General features: G+C 47.2%; 1 protein-coding gene across 1 annotated transcript; it reads left to right on the top strand.

Annotated features, from left to right (window-relative positions):
- The first annotated feature begins 16,033 nt into the window (after nucleotides 1-16,033).
- Nucleotides 16,034-17,022, top strand: LOC135826675 (uncharacterized). Its single transcript, XM_065339275.1, has 2 exons — nucleotides 16,034-16,398; nucleotides 16,449-17,022. Exons 1-2 carry the CDS (start codon nucleotides 16,034-16,036, stop codon nucleotides 17,020-17,022), a joined length of 939 nt encoding a protein of 312 aa, XP_065195347.1.
- Nucleotides 17,023-17,248: the final 226 nt, after the last annotated feature.

The following is a 17,248-nucleotide window of genomic DNA, read 5'->3' as shown; positions in this document are numbered from 1 at the left end:
GTTATTTGTCTGACGCTGAGGTAGCCGCTCTGAGTGACCGGCTCCACCAAGATGAAGATAAAACCTGGCTTGCCCTCCACCGTAGCTCCAGCCGCCGCCGTGGTTACTAACGCTGATTCCAGGTATGGCATTTTCTTTCCTGTCTTCCTTCAGTCTCCCTGTTCTCTTCAGTCTTCCTTTATGCGAGTGTGTGAATCCAGTTTAGTTTGGTAGGCGTCTGATCATGGTGAGCCACGGCTTACCCAGCTAACGTGGGACAATGTGTGTGACAACGCCCCTTATAGTTATAATGTATTCAGTTCGGTTTTTGAACTGCGATGTTCCTGGCGGGTTGTGCCAGCGTTGTGCAGCAAGAGTGCTGTGGATTTTCAGGTCCTATTTGGAGGACAGTTCTTTCCCCTTTTGACCCCGTGAGATCGTGTGAACCTGGTGTGCTTCTACTTTATGATTTGTTATCAGTTCATTTCTTCTGTCTACTCTAAACGTTATCATTTCCGATATAATTTGCCATCTTCCGGTTGACGCTGTGTTCGTAACTCTTCACTAATTTTTTGAAAACCACAAGGGCGTGATATTCTGTAGGAAGGGAGGGTGTAGTATCCCTGCCCGACCAATACGGAAGCAGTACGGAACTAATACGGAGCTTGCCTGATGTATATTTAGTGTATCTCCGTATGTAAGCGTACGTCGTCTGCTGCATAAAAGCGGCTGCGCATTTCTGTTTTGATGAAGATTAGATTAGATTAGATTAGATTAGATAGCAATGAAAGCTAACTCGAGGAAGAATGAGATTTTGATAATAACGAGCTATTCAACCTCCAGGTGTGCACCGGAGAGAAAGTCAGTTATTTTGCCGCTTCTTCTTTCACTAACAATTATATCTCAGGTGTGTACCTGAAAGAAGTAGAATAAAAGTAATTCTTGTTGATTTCACCGCGCCTACCACTCGACTACCCATTACACTATAATACTGATATTTTACAGCTCCCTGTTTTGACTCTTCGCGCCTGCGCGGCCGCCGCGTCGACCCACTACGAAAACGTTCACGCATTGTGCGCAACTTCACGGTTACGAATATTCGTTAGCGTTTTTCGTTAATAATATTCGTTGCCGCGCTACAAATTTTCGTTGTGCACAAACTCTCTATTTACATGTTTACTTGTAGCTTGTGAATACATGTACATGTACATGTCTGTATATGTATATCATATTACCTGAAGCCGATGTGAATATAGGCGAATATTCACTAGTATACAAACTAGTGAATATTTGTCCATACTCACGAGGCTGAAGGTAATATTATACTTATACTTCTCCATATTCACCCTTTCGTCCCTTGTACACAGAACTAACGTAAGTCGTTGTTGCTTCAGTATCGTAAACCGACTGGCGTGTTCTTGCATGAATCGGAGAGCGGCGTGTTCAGAATCTTGTTCAATCGATCGTGTACACGTACTGGTGCATGTGGCATGGGAGGTGCATGTGGCATGGATAACACGCTCGCGCCAATAACCATGGAGAACACACTCGTGCTTAACGGGAGCCAAATCATCGTTCGTTTCGATGCGAAGATTTGACCAATCCGCGATCATCTCGCCAATTCGGAAGTCGGTTTTTAAACAGCGAGCCAAGCGATTCTACCCTCACTTCTTTTCTTTTCAGGCAGCGCTTCGGAGCTGTTGTGTGCCCCTGGAAAATTCTACGCTAACGTCCGTGAACAGGGCTGTTCTGAGTACAAACGAAATTCCTGGCTTGCCGCTTGATCCGCAATCATTGGGCCATTGACATGTTGAGCGTCCAAAACCTTGTTTGCTCGCTGGAACGCTCCGTCTGTGAAGATGCTCACTGTTGGTTGATGACTTGTCAGCACCTGGTCACATGCGGATCCAGCCGCAATGGCAAGCAAGGAATTTCGTTTGTACTCAGAAAAGTCCTGTTTACGGAAGTTAGCGTAGACATTTTTCTAGGGCACTCGACAGCTCCGGCGCGCTGACTGAAGAGGAATCAAGCGCAGCACCAAGTACTGCTCTCTTTACAGTAAGTATCGAAAAGTGGTGAATATAAGCGGTGAATATTCAGCAGTATTCACCGCTTATGTAGATGGCCAATTGTATGTGGGTGAATATGGAATGAGGTATATAATGTAGTATGTTAAAGGGGCACTCCGGCTTCATTTTCGACGCCGAGTTTTCGATGCCAAGACGAAGGTAGGTGAAAGAGAAGACCCCTCGAACAAGAACGAGTCTCCAGAAGCGATCGAGTCGAGCAGGAAGACGACTTTTGAATTTCACCGAGCGAGCGCTGATGACGTAATGAGGGATTAGCTTGCCAGTGGAAATGCACCTGCGCACATACATTTCACCCACTTTTGGGCCAATTTTCGATCGAAGAGGAGGTTGTTTACTATGTTCTCCCAACGTCGTGAGCGATTCCGTCTTCTATACCCTTCCAGGTACCCTGAGGGTTTTCCAGAGGAGAATTTATCGCCAGCAAAGCGTTGTTGATCCGCTAAATTCGTCTCGAGACATATTCACCCAGTGCAGTGCTGATAAATGTAGAATGTTGAATCTGTGATAATTGTCGACGATGGAGAGAGAGGCTGATAGCCGCTGTCGCAGGGAGAGTTAGGCTGCTGGGAGTAACAATGAGGAGCTCGTTTGTATCACATGAACAACCAGACTTCAAGGCAGCTTGACCAAATCGGAGGGTGCCTCGTTGCTTATCGTGAATATTGCACCGACATGAATTGTGACAAGTATACTGGTGAGTTTTTATCTTGTTTCGTGCGTATGCTAGTACCTTGGCCTGGAGTTCTCGTTAGCAAATTCCTATTCCCTGGCGTTTTCTAAACATTCCGTGTAGTACTGAATACGTGATCAAGTATTCCGATTTGGGTAGATGTGGAATTTGGACATGTATTTTATAAAAAAAATCAATTTTCCAAATAGAGCGTTTGTAGAGAAATGGTTGCCCAAATACAACAAAATGTATTCTGCAGTTCTACAACTTGTACTGAAATCCAGGCAAAGTAAAAATTATTCTTCATGACAGTTGGGGTCAATGAAATCTGATCCAGGCACAACGAATGGTGACGCCTGCCACCCCGGGAACGAATGCCCATTTGGTGGGGGATACCATTTTTTTTTCTCCACAATATCCTTTAACATGTTATTCACAGTGGGTCCAATGTTATTAGGCATTTTGCCTGTTTTGATTTCCACTATAAATAAAGTATACAACAACAACAAATACCAAAGTACTCGAAAGTAGTGCGTGTTTCAATGTGGCATGGAAGTTTTATATGATCTCTGGTCAATTCAACATACGATAGCCATCATGAATTGCAGGCCTCGAACGCAACTCCGACCAGAATTGGCAGTTCCCTAAGTTTGATGCTTTATAATTCCATGGCCCCAGCTGTAGTTATAGAGGTTTTTTTGCACATTATTCTTATAGTCGATAGGTTTATGCTGATGGCCACAAACAACGGCAGTTCAAACTTCATTGATGTGTTCATGAGCTGAGAGATTTCTCTCCACTATTTCTGTTGTGCACACAGGTCTGTCCAATATGCATCGACCGTATTGGGTATGGTACCTGCTCTGAGAAGGGAATCGCTGGAGGCACAGTCCAATTATACAGGCTTTCAAGAAACAGAGAGGAGACATCTTTGCAAGCTGATACCTGATGTGTACCGACAGAATTCTGACGAGATACCATACGGACTACATCTTGTGTATACATCACAATACTCCTTCGACTACTGGCTAGAATCAAGTCGACTGAAGCAAGTTCGAACAACTCTGGCTTCAAACGAGCCGTCGATTAGGCAAAAAAAACATTATCTCATATACTAGAGCCCTCTGACAACTCACGGCCTATTCCTAACGATTGCCACCGCTTATAAATATGTAGAGTGCTGATTGGAATGTACTCACAATCTCAACAATTCAGTGCTATAATTATTTGAACAATGTGTTAGAAATTATTCCACTTTTCCTTCCATAAATGTTGTATCCACATATAATCCACAGTACTGCAAAGTTTCACAGTTCTCAGGGTATCAAACAAAATTATTTCAAATACAGTGAAATTGTTCGCGGACATTATAGCGTGACTTGTAGTTCCCTGGTCCGTTTCTTTGCTATAAATTAATCCTTAGCTCTCTAGCCACCGGCGAGTCCAACAGTGAAATTGTTAGTTCATATTTATAATGTGGATATGTGGGGGGGGGGGGGGTTGAACATGTTTCTATAATTATAAGGGACCTGCTACTGTAATACCACAGTACAGTAGCCGGCAAATATGTAGAACACAGAAATGCATGTTCCCATCATTGTACATGGACGGGCGCAGCAGGCCGAAGCTATCAGCCAGAACAGGATTTACAATCATCTAGAGATACTTGAGCTATTCCAGTATTCTCCGTGAGCTGTCCAATTCCGCAATGGTTCATGCCACCATTATTTCTGGTAGTATCCATGTGCATAATTCCAAGACCATCTCGGATTCTTCAGCAATTTGTGCCACGGCAAAAGACAACGCTGGACTCGGCCACTGGGGCTGTCAAACTTCCCATCACAAATGAACTTCAATTTCTCATCTGTTTCAAGTATATGTACTGCCATGACTTGACCATGCTTCATCCACAGCTGGGCGAAGATTGTGGCGTTGAATTCCATAGCGCACCTTCTTACTGCCATGCGGGAGTATGTTGAGAGAAGTGAACATATTTTTACTAAAAAACAACAGCCACTAAAGAGGATAGCAATATCCTTGGTTGAATTTCCTGCAGGTACATGTTGTTGGTAGGTCTACTGGTCAGTCTCCATATCGTCAAGTTCAGAAATCACCTGTACTACACATCTTGTAGAAGGGATCCTGATCGAATAATTTGTTTGGCCTAAAAATTCACTATACTGGGGGCGGGACAAATAGTCAGTACTCCCCGATTCTGTCAAGCTGCTTTGAAGTCTGGATGCTCATGTGATGCTAACAAGCTCCCCGTTGTTACTTCCAGCAGCTTCACTTTCCCTGCGGCAGCGGCTATCAACCTCTCTCTCCATCGTCGACACACACATTCAACATTCTACATTTATCAGCACTGCACTGGGTGAATGTCTCGAGACGAATTTAGCGGATCAACAACGCTTTGCTGGAGATAAATTCTCCTCTGGAGGACCTTCAGGGTACCTGGAAGGGTATAGAAGACGGGATCACTCACGACGTTGAGAGAACATAGAAAACAACCCCCTCTTCGATTGAAAATTGGCCAAAAAGTATGTGAAATGTATGTGCGCAGATGCATTTCCACTGGCAAGCTAATCCCTCATTACGTCATCAGCGCTCGCTCGGCGAAATTCAAAAGTCGTCTTCCTGCTCGACTCGATCGCTTCTAGAGACTCGTTCTTGTTTGAGGGGTCTTCTCTTTCACCAGCCTTCGTCTTGGCATCGAAAACTCGGCGTCAAAAATGAAGCCGGAGTGCCCCTTTAATGAGAAACTTGAGCTGCTTGGTTACTGCTTGATGAGACAGCCTGCAGCCACTGCTGGCAGTGTGGATCAGGCAGATACATGTACAATACGAGGTCATTTTGTACTTTTGGACACTCAAATTAAATAGCATGCCATTATGTGGGTTTGTAAACTAAATTAAATTTCTTTCTTGCTTTTCTATTGGCACACTTATGCTTTACCACCACCACACACACCTGAAGGCCTAGAGTTGAAGGGTACGGCCACAACTTGACCTGATCGAAGGTGTCTTTTTCTATTGCTTTTTCAATGCGCGAATTATTGGACAACTAAATTAAATAGCATCTAGCAGCAGTCTGCAATGGTGTGAACAAGTAAAACTTGCACAGAACATGAAAATGGGGTAAGGCTATGCCTATGAGATTGGCTGATATGAGTTCTAATGACAGGCTGTTCATAGCAAGCTTTTCAAGGCTTTTCAATGTGACAAACAATTTAAAGGGTCACTCAAGGGTTTTCATGGACGTCATATACAAGAACAGAGGAGAGCACTCCAGTGTGGCCCATCTCCTTCTCATATTTCGCAAAGAGTGGTGGGCTAACGCCGTAACTAGCCGCTGCGTCCTTCTTGGTTAGGAAGTGTTCACTGGTGCCAGGAAAGTGGAACGCTCGCACTGCTAAAAGAGATTTCTCCTGACCAGAACCCCTCGACAAACGCACCGGTTGAGAAGGCGAGGAGACTCTTCCAGGCAGATTCGAGGTGGAAGACGTAGCTCCTGGGTTGATGGAAGGGATACAACATCCCCCATGTCGACATGCTTTCCGTTATGTGACGTAGAGGCAAGGGAATCCTCAATCATTCAGTATTTAATCGAAATTTTCAAAATTACTCATTACATTACCTAAGAATAATAAAGAAAACGCCCAGAAAGAAACGGCTTTCGCCGCTAGAAATAGGCACGAAGAATCTTGAGGACCACGCGAAGACACTCTTGTCAAAGATTTGTCCGCCAAGGAAAGGACAACGCCTCAGGAGGACTCTACTTCCATACTTAACTGATTTGTCCAAAAATTGCGACATGTCCAAAAATTGCGAATCCCCTCGTAGGTATCGGTTACCACATGGGCGTTTCAAAAACTCCTTTCTATTCTTATTTTCCCGATATTCCTTACACGCGATACAGTTCATGCGTGACATATCATATGCATGTGCGCAGAGGTAGGAAGGTCATCATACATACAACGTATCGCCGCTGTACATGCACATGACATAAACAGTTTCACCTACAGTACTGCGATGCAATGCAAGTCAGATCGGAACTGCATTGGACAGATGTTATTACTATAGACGATACACTTTGTACTGATCTGGCATGTTTCGCTACACAAAGTCCATTCTTAGAACCAATATATTCTACTATGGGATAACATTGCTTGTAAGAATAAATGTTCACTTGAAACCCATGTTATTTATGATTATGAAAATAAGAGAGTTCATTCTTGTAGGCAGTATATTCTTCTGCACGACCACGCTATAAACGATACGCACTGTCATGTAATATCCATTCTCACACCTCCGGTCGTACAACTCCAATGCCTGCGCATATAACTGCTGCATGGCACGACTCAGAGTGGTCGAAACTGGGGACGAGGCAGCAACTCTTGCAGCTGCTGGAGTACTTGCGTGGTCTGGAGTGGTCTGTTGCTGGTGTTGGGTCTTTCAGACTCTAGATGATCTGCTTTGCATTCAGCAAAAGCAGAACTCGTTGTCACTTGCACATGCCCATTGCCATCCTTTTCCTGCAATAAAGTCAGATGCGTGTTTCTCGATTTCTGTCAAATGCCAGCACCAGATGACTGCACCTGTAGGCAAGAAAATTAATATAGAGAATAGAGGCATAGAGGCATAGAGGAATAGAGAATAGAGGCATAGAGGAATAGAGGAATAGAGGAATAGAGGAATAGAGGCACAGAGGCATAGAGGCATAGAGGCATAGAGGTATAGAGACATAGAGGAATAGAGGCATAGAGAAATAGAGGAATAGAGGCATAGAGGCATTAGAGGTATATAGGAATAGAGGTATAGAGACATAGAGGAATAGAGGCATGGAGGAATAGAGGCATAGAAGAATAGAGGCATAGAGGAATAGAGGCATAGAGGAATAGAGGCACAGAGGCATAGAGGCATAGAGGAATAGAGGCATAGAGGAATAGAGGCATAGAGGAATAGATGCATAGAGGAATAGAGGCATAGAGGCATAGAAGAATAGAGGCATAGAGGCATAGAGGAATAGAGGAATAGAGGAATAGAGGCATAGAGATATAGGGGCATAGAGGCATAGAGGAATAGAGGCATAGAGGCATAGAGGCATAGAGGCATAAAGGCATAGAAAAATAGAGGTATAGAGGAATAGAGGCATAGAGGAATAGAGGAATAGAGGCATAGAGGAATAGAGGCATACAAAAATAGAGGCATAGAGGAATAGAGGCATAGAGGCATAGAAGAATAGAGGCATAGAGGCATAGAGGCATAGAGGAATAGAGGAATAGAGGAATAGAAGCATAGAAGCATAGAGGCATAGAGGCATAGAGGAATAGAAGAATAGAGGCATAGAGGAATAGAGGCATAGATGCATAGAGGCATAGAGGAATAGAGGAATAGAGGCATAGAGGCATAGAGGCATAGAGGCATAGAGGCATAGAGGCATAGAGGCATAGAGGAATAGCGGCATAGAGGAATAGAGACATAGAGGAATAGAGGAATAGAGACATAGAAGAATAGAGGCATAGAGGCATAGAGGAATAGCGGCATAGAGGAATAGAGACATAGAGGAATAGAGGAATAGAGGAATAGAGACATAGAAGAATAGAGGCATAGAGGCATAGAGGAATAGCGGCATAGAGGAATAGAGACATAGAGGAATAGAGGAATAGAGGAATAGAGAAATAGACGTGTAGAGGCATAGAGGCATAGAGGCCTAGAGGAATAGAGGCATAGAGGAACAGAGGCATAGAGGAATAGAGGAATAGAGGCATAAAGAAATAGAGGCATATAGGAATAGAGGCATAGAGGCATAAAAGAATAGAGGCATAGAGGCATAGGGGAGTAGAGGAATAGAGGCATAGAGGCATAGAGGAATAGAGGCATAGAGGAACAGAGGCATAGAGGAATAGAGGAATAGAGGCATAGAGGCATAGAGGCATAGAGGAATAGAGGCATAGAGGCATAGAGGAATAGAGGCATAGAGGAACAGAGGCATAGAGGAATAGAGGAATAGAGGCATAGAGGAATAGAGACATAGAGGGATAGAGGAATAGAGGAATAGAGGAATAGAGGAATAGAGGAATAGAGGCATAGAGGAATAGAGACATAGAAGAATAGAGGAATAGAGGAATAGAGGAATAGACGTATAGAGGAATAGATAATAGAGGCATAGAGGAATAGAGGAATAGAGGAATAGAGGAATAGAGGAATAGAGGCATAGAGGAATAGAGACATAGAAGAATAGAAGAATAGAGGAATAGAGGAATAGACGTATAGAGGAATAGAGAATAGAGGCATAGAGGTATAGAGGCATAGAGGAATAGAGGCGTAGAGGAATAGAGGCAGAAAAGTCATTGACTTCTGCTGTGTGGCTCTGGTGGTTGGCGAGATCAAATCCTTGCCCCGGGGTACGCTTTGATGGCGATACCTGTCATGGTTTCTATTGGAACCACACCATGTGCAGCAGTCCGAATGATCACCATACGTACGGTCAACTTTGCGTATACCGACACTCAGCGGGGCATCAGAAAAGTGTCCCTGTTCGCCAAGTGTCCTTATACCCATACATCTCATTATACATATACATGTATTACAGTTAGATGGGACTTTGCTCTGGGCATGGACATTCTGTCGTTATTAGCGATTTGTCGTTATATCCACAGTTGTTATTAGCGAATTGTCGTTATATCCACAGTTGTTTTTAGTGAATTGTCGCTATACCCACATTTGTTATTAGCGAATTGTCGTTATATCCACAGTTGTTATTAGCGAATTGTCGTTATATCCACAGTTGTTATTAGTGAATTGTCGTTATATCCACAGTTGTTATTAGCGAATTGTCGGTATATCCACAGTTGTTATTAGCGAATTGTCGCTATATCCACAGTTGTTATTAGCGAATTGTCGTTATATCCACAGTTGTTATTAGCGAATTTGACTGTACATGTATGTGGCATGCACGCAAGGATAACGACTTTCAAGGATAACGACTTTCACTGCTTCTGGATCATTTCCGTGTTGTTCGATGGCGTGTGCGAAACACTTTTGCCCATACGGACTGACTTTCTCTGACAGTTCCTTGTGCCCATTCTTTTTCTTTTTTTTCTTATTGAAAACCACAAACGTTCAGAAATGTGAATTTGCACAATCATAATGATACATATACAGTGTACATACGTATGTATCGAGAAGGCAGCACAGAAACGGCAGTAGTGGTGAGGCCTGGGCAGCTCGTCCGACCTTGGGTCTCTTCTTGAGATCATACAGCCTGTTACCTAGATTTTCATTCAGGTTGTTGAGATCGGAGCTCTTCTCAACCAGGCTTGAACCAGCCCAATCTCTTCCTGCAAACGTTTCGAGGCTGAGGAGTCATCGTCACCCGCCATGACAGAATCCAACACCACTGAGCAGATTTCAGGTGTTTGCCAATGTCCCCAATGGATTCCGCTTGCATGGCCTTGGAAGACTCTTCATGTTTTTACGGCAATCATGCTGTGGTGCTGGACCTTTGAGGCGTTCAGCAGCATCGCAAGTTACACAGCGCGTTGAACGCGTTGACTAGGCAACAACCTGGGAGAACAAAAGAGAACACTTACTGAAATAACCAGTTATTCGAAGTATAATATTGTTTTTCCGCTTCTGACACTTTGGCAAGACACCACATCTGTCATCACCATCGAACTCTGGAACATAAAAAGATCATGGAGCATTCAACCAACGTCCCATACATAATAAAGCTAGTCTTACTTTGTGGCTCTTCACTCCAATTACAAATTGGCTTCTCAGATCAACATGCCGTCAATCTTTACTGCCTTCAGTAGCAATGTGTGACATTGTCAATCTTTACTACCTTCAGTAGCAATGTGTGACATTGTCAATCTTTACTACCTTCAGTAGCAATGTGTGACATTGTCAATCTTTACTACCTTCAGTAGCAATGGGTGACATTGTCAATCTTTACTACCTTCGGTAGCAATGTGTGACATTGTCAATCTTTACTACCTTCAGTAGCAATGTGTGACATTGTCAATCTTTACTACCTTCAGTAGCAATGTGTGACATTGTCAATCTTTACTACCTTCAGTAGCAATGTGTGACATTGTCAATCTTTACTACCTTCAGTAGCAATGTGTGACATTGTCAATCTTTACTACCTTCAGTAGCAATGTGTGACATTGTCAATCTTTACTGCCTTCAGTAGCAATGTGTGACATTGTCAATCTTTACTACCTTCAGTAGCAATGTGTGACATTGTCAATCTTTACTACCTTCAGTAGCAATGTGTGACATTGTCAATCTTTACTACCTTCAGTAGCAATGTGTGACATTGTCAATCTTTACTACCTTCAGTAGCAATGTGTGACATTGTCAATCTTTACTACCTTCAGTAGCAATGTGTGACATTGACAATCTGTACTACCTTCAGTAGCAATGTGTGACATTGTCAATCTTTACTACCTTCAGTAGCATTGTGTGACATTGACAATCTTTACTACCTTCAGTAGCAATCTGTGCATATTGTCAATCTTTACTACCTTCAGTAGCAATGTGTGACATTGTCAATATTTACTACCTTCAGTAGCAATGTGTGACATTGTCAATCTTTACTACCTTCAGTAGCAATGTGTGATATTGTCAATCTTCACTACCTTCAGTAGCAATGTGTGACATTGTCAATCTTTACTACCTTCAGTAGCAATGTGTGACATTGTCAATCTTTACAGCCTTCAGTAGCAATGTGTGACATTGTCAATCTTTACTACCTTCAATAGCAATGTGTGACATTGTCAATCCTTACTACCTTCAGTAGCAATGTGTGCACATTGTCAATCTTCACTACCTTCAGTAGCAATGTGTGACATTGTCAATCTTTACTACCTTCAGTAGCAATGTGTGACATTGTCAATCTTTACTACCTTCAGTAGCAATGTGTGCACATTGTCAATCTTTACTACCTTCAGTAGCAATGTGTGACATTGTCAATCTTTACTACCTTCAGTAGCAATGTGTGACATTGTCAATCTTTACTACCTTCAGTAGCAATGTGTGCACATTGCACACTGTGAGTGGTCAATGTTGTCTTTGGGTACAGTAATTGGAAAACAGGGCCGGCCCCACTGGTAAGGCTGATGCGGGCATGGCCGTACCAGTTATTAACAATTCCAGCTTCACATATTGTCTGTGTATTATGTGGAAAGTTCTAAAAATACAATAACCTCGCTAGGGGCATAGCTGGTTCCCTTTCTAATGAATGCACGGCCGGATATGTGTAGGGTGTATGTGTTAGGTGGCTGGTACATGTCATTCATGGTCATTGTGTGCATGCTGGACCTAGGTCGCTAGGTCGGGCAAGGAGGAGGGGGGGGGGGGGGCGTGCCCCCGTGCCCCCCCCCCCGTTCCATAGGAGCTACGTGCCTGCTGGTTGCTGCGTCTCTAGGGGCTCTCCCTGAGTCCCTCCTAAACTGTTCTTCGTGTACTGTGAGAACTACTGGCCTTCCACATGTATATGTACATGTGTGTCCGCCTTCGCATACATGTACATGTACATGATTGTACATGTGTGTCCGCCTTTGCATACATGACTTTGTATCAAGGCTAATTACACGGCTATCAATGCGTTTATCAACCAGCTCTTCCTCATCGACTTCTCCAATCTACGCATGCTTTGAGTTTCACACTGCTCGCTGCTCATGTAATCACACCTTCAATAGTACTAGCTTTTGAATACTACTAGTAGTGTTTCTTGTATTAGTTTTAGATCTAGTAATGTTCACTTTATGGTACCATAAATATCTTTCCTTTGTAGTCAAACTGTCAATGTGACGAAGATTTCTGATGATCATCAAATGAAAAAGACGTTCAAATCCTTCAGTATTGTTCCTGTATGACTCTATACAGCCGACCCCGTTTACGCATTCATGTATTGATCTGTCGTCTGCTCTCTGTCGCATTCTGAAATGCATTGTCTGTGTGCACACGTGCGTGCGTCTGTAGTTCTCACTTTTCACATCCGCTGCACTCACCATATTAGCAGGGTGCACTGGCGTACCCGCGCACTTTGCATTCTTGTTTTGTAGTTGTGGCGAGCAGTTACACTTGCGCTCGCTTTTCCTTTCTTACCAGAACTAGTCTTGTATTCTTTGTTCACGGAAGAAGAACTCCCTTTTAGTTTTACATCTTAGTCTTGTTTGTAGTCACTGAGTGAGTTATCAAAGGCAGGCTTGTGACAAACAAGCCATATGGTTCTTCGAGCCGGATTCGATGGCAGACGATTGGACACTGGACACAGTTCCAGTAGTACAGCAGTTTAGCAATGGCGGAGCGCGGAGTGGAGGAGTTCGCAATGGCGGATCGCGGAGCGGAGGAGTTCGCAATGGCGGATCGCGGAGGTGCTCGCAATGGCGGAGCGGAGCAGTTCGCAATGGCGGATCGCGGAGGAGTTCGCGCGTGAATTTAGGACAACCACCCGAAAGATTGGGATGGAGCGAGGCACGCAGCTCAGTTTCTTCTCGCAGTAGAAACAGCGCCGCTCGTCTAGAGACTCGCGTGCGGGAGGCCGAACTCAAAGCCAGCTAGGAGTTGGCAGAATTTGAGCTGGCAGCTGCCCAGAGACAACTCGAGCTCCAGAGAGAAGTCGTGACCAAGAAATTGGCGTTGGAGAAGGCGACGGCTGAAGAGGAGCTGGGACTGGCGGTCGGGTCGGTTGTGGACGAGGGCCTTCCCAGTTACCGCAGTCGTGGACTCACAGCAAACGTGTTGCGACGCCACGAACAGGCCGCCACTTTCGAGGAGATGTTCCTTCACGCGGCGTTGACCACAACCAGTCGGATGCGGGAATACCAACTGCGGAGCAACGAGGAGCTTCAGCGAGAGCAGCAAGTGACTGCGCGGATCAGACAGGTTGACATGGCCTAAGGCAGGCTGTCGAAGCGTGAACTGCTTATGCTGGACGGGACGCGCGATCGTCTGTGTCATTGTCAGTTTCACAGTTGACTGAATCGTTTGAATCGCTGCCTGTGATCTCGGGTCCCAGGCCACCACCTCGCGTGTACCCGGCTGCACCTCCACCACCTCCACTCCAGCTCCAGTTCTGCAAGCTGTGCAAGCACCAGCATAGAATCATGCTGCAGCGCAGCTCGCACCTTCACCACCTCCAGCTCCAGTTCTGCAAGCCGTGCAAGCACCAGCATTGAATCATGCTGCAGCGCAGCTCACACCTCCACCACCTCCAGCTCCAGTTCTGCAAGCTCTGCAAGCACCAGCATTGAATCATGCTGCAGCGCAGCTTGCACCTTCACCACCTCCAGTCCTGCAAGCTGTGCAAGCACCAGCATTGAATCGTGCTACAGCACCGTCATACGTGGCCAGACTGAGAGGTCCGAGCCTGAGCCAGCAGCAGCAGGTTACACTGCCTCCACCAGCCATGCAGAGAGTGCAGACCTGGGTGGACGGCGTGCCTGACTGGCGCCAAGGCATACGACAAGGCCAGATCAAACCACTGGAGCTGCCAAAGTTCAATGGGCAGCAGAAGACCTACATGACCTGGAAGCAGCGGTTCCTACGGTTGGTGGATGACGACCCATACGTGTCCTACCATTACAAGATAGCGCGTCTGCGAGAAGCTCTAGCAGGTGACGCTGCAGAAGAGCTGATAGCACACGTACTGGACGGCGACGGTGCATACCATTCAGCCATGGCGGAGTTAGATGCGTGGTTCGGTAGTGAACGCGAACTGGAACGGCAGGAGAAGGAACTGCATGCGCTACCGCAGGTCCAGCACGACAAGGACACGTCAGCGCTGCAGAACATTACACTGGCCGTCAAGCTCCGTAACGTGCTACTTAACATGCGTACCTGCCACCTGTTGCCTGGCAGGAAGATGTACCTGACAGGGACGCAGAAGTTACCGCGCATTCTGCTGCTCAGGTACATGGAACGCCACGATGACGCCACCAGTGACGTCCACACTCTGTCGGAATGGATCCTGGACCGAGTGCACCGCCCGGCTGGCTGCAAGGGAAGATACAGCGCGGCCCGTGAAGAGACCAGAGACATCCATGCCGCAACAAAGAGCCTGAGGCTAGACCACCCGCGAGAAGCTAGAGCATTCGTTCGTGGCCACAGAAGCTACCGGAGGCGAACGACCAACACCGGAGCCAACATGCGTTAAGTGCAACGGCGCCCATGGTCTCGCGCAATGCCTGCAGTTCAGGGACATGGACGTGTCAGCTCGCTGGGACCTGGTGAAGCCAAGCCAGGCATGCATCTGCTGCCTACGCCCAGGTCATCGCGCCACGGAGTGCAATGCTGCACCCTGCCAGAAGTGCAAGAAAAGGTACCATGGCCTCTTGCACTGGGAGAGGAGCCCGCTTGCCGAGAGTGGCAAGGACAGCCAAAGCCAGCGTCATCACCCGCGCAATCCAGCAAGCCACCCACAGGCCAGGGCTCCTGCTTGACGGACATTCCACGACAACAATGACGCCAGTAAGAAGCAGCGCGACGATGGAGTCGACCCGCAGAAGACTGACAGCATCTCGTTCATGACGGTACCAGTTTGCCTGAAGAATGGAGAACGAGAGGTCACATGCATTGCCCTGCTCGACCCAGCATCAACAGCGAGCTATGTGCAACAGTCGGTAGCGGATTCCCTCGGCCTGAAGTCTCAGCCTGAGCCTCTCGTCGTCACAATATTCGGCGGACGGATGTCCGAGTCAGACCGGCAACGCGTCGCACTGGACGTCGAGAGCGTGGACGGTTTGGTCACCAGTCCTGTCAACTGTTGGGTGCTGGAGTAAGTGACCGGTGGCGGGACTCGACCGATTGAGTGGAGCAGCTGAAAATCCGAGTGGTAGCATCTCCGGGACGTGTCATTCCCCGACCACCGGGAGACGGAGATCGGACTCCTGATCGGTCTGAACGCCCCGGCTGTACACCATGCTCTGGAAGAACGCAGAGGACCTCCAGATGCGCCTGTCGCACGGCGAACACCTCTGGGATGGGTGTGCTATGGCCGCGTCGCACCGGACTCGCCGCGTGATGCCACCACGAACTATGCCATTACGCTGGTGACAGACAACTGCATGGAGATGCTGGATCAACAGCTTGACGACATCGTCCGCAACTTCTGGGACGTCGAAGCGGTTGGCCTCGCTGAGAAAGATCGGACTTACCACACACTAGCAGAGCGCGAAGCTGAAACTATGACGACAGCCGCATTCTGACACGATAGCGAGCGGTACGAGGTCGGCATCCCCTGGACCGACCCAGGTGGCCCCATCGTCCAGAACAACCGCGCAATGGCAGCGCGTCGGTTGGCAAACCTCGAGAAGACGCTATCGTCGAAGCCTGAGATTCGCACGGCATACAACGGTGTCATCTCCTCACACCTCAGCAAGGGTTACATCCGCCAGGTGCCGGACGCGGAGGTACTGGCCGACAAATCTGACCAGTGGTTCCTGCCACACTTCCCGATCGTCCGTCAAGACAAGAGGACGACCAAAGTGAGAGTCGTGTTCGACACAGCGGCATCCTGGGCCAGACACAACATCAACTGCGACATGCACGCCGGCCCGAAACTGCAGAACGACATCGTTCACATCTTGCTGCGCTTCTCGGCAGAATCCGTCGCACTCGTGGGGACATCAGCGAAATGTTCCTGCGAGTCAGCCTCCGTCCGCAGGATCGGCGTTACGCCAGGTTCGTGTGGTGTAGTGCAACCAACGAGCTGTGCAAGTACGAGTTCAATCGCCTCGTCTTCGGGCTGAAGTCGTCGCCATACCTGGCCGGACGGGCATTGTTGCAGACAGCTTACGACTTCTCGTCTGATGTCACGGCGAGCGCAGACCTCGTGAAGCTGGTGGAGGACAGTTTCAACTTCGACGACACGCTTCACTCGTTCCCAACCGAAGCGGCTGCCCTGGACGCGCAGCAGGGTCTCACAGAGCTGCTCGGGAAGAGTGGATTCCGGTTACGCAAGTGGTTCAGCAACTCACCCAGCGTGTTGCAAGCAATCCCTGAAGAGGACAGAGCACCGCTAGCAACCGTGGACGTGAGCAGCGACGCACACTGCACCTTGCCGTCGTCGAAGACGCTGGGCATCACATGGCTGGCAGACAGGGACCAGTTCACCTTCGTCTACCACCCACGGGCAGAGACCCAGAAGTTGACGAAGCGTGCCGCACTGCGGAAGGTTGCGACCATCTTCGATCCTCGAGGTCAGCTGACACCATTCACAATGCGAGCGCGAGTCCTCTTCCAAGAGCTGTGCATCCTCGGCTACGAGTAGGATGACCCGCTGAAGGAGAAGGAAGCTGCCCAGTGGAAGCGATGGTTCGCCGAACTGCCAGACTTCTCGTCTATACAAGTGGATCGCGCTTCAAGTTCGCGGATGGCGCACCGTGTGAGCGAGTCGAAGTTCACACCTTCGTGGACGCATCCGATGCGGCATTTGCAGCGGCGGTCTACGTCAGGGCAGTCTACCCCGACGACCGAGTCAAGGTGACCCTCGCGCT

The sequence above is a fragment of the Sycon ciliatum genome, chromosome 10 (genome assembly GCF_964019385.1).
Source record: "Sycon ciliatum chromosome 10, ocSycCili1.1, whole genome shotgun sequence".
NCBI lineage: Eukaryota > Metazoa > Porifera > Calcarea > Leucosolenida > Sycettidae > Sycon > Sycon ciliatum.
Note: the sequence above shows the minus strand (reverse complement) of the source record. Positions and strands in the feature narration are given on the sequence as shown.

What these genes read in the sequence shown, in the direction of transcription:
- LOC135826675 (XM_065339275.1), top strand. Translation starts at nt 16,034, where the DNA reads ATGGCAGCGCGTCGGTTGGCAAACCTCGAGAAGACGCTATCGTCGAAG. An exon ending in TCAGCGAAATGTTCCTGCGA is followed by an intron (nt 16,399 to 16,448) that starts GTCAGCCTCCGT and finishes CGTGTGGTGTAG; the next exon opens with TGCAACCAACGAGCTGTGCA.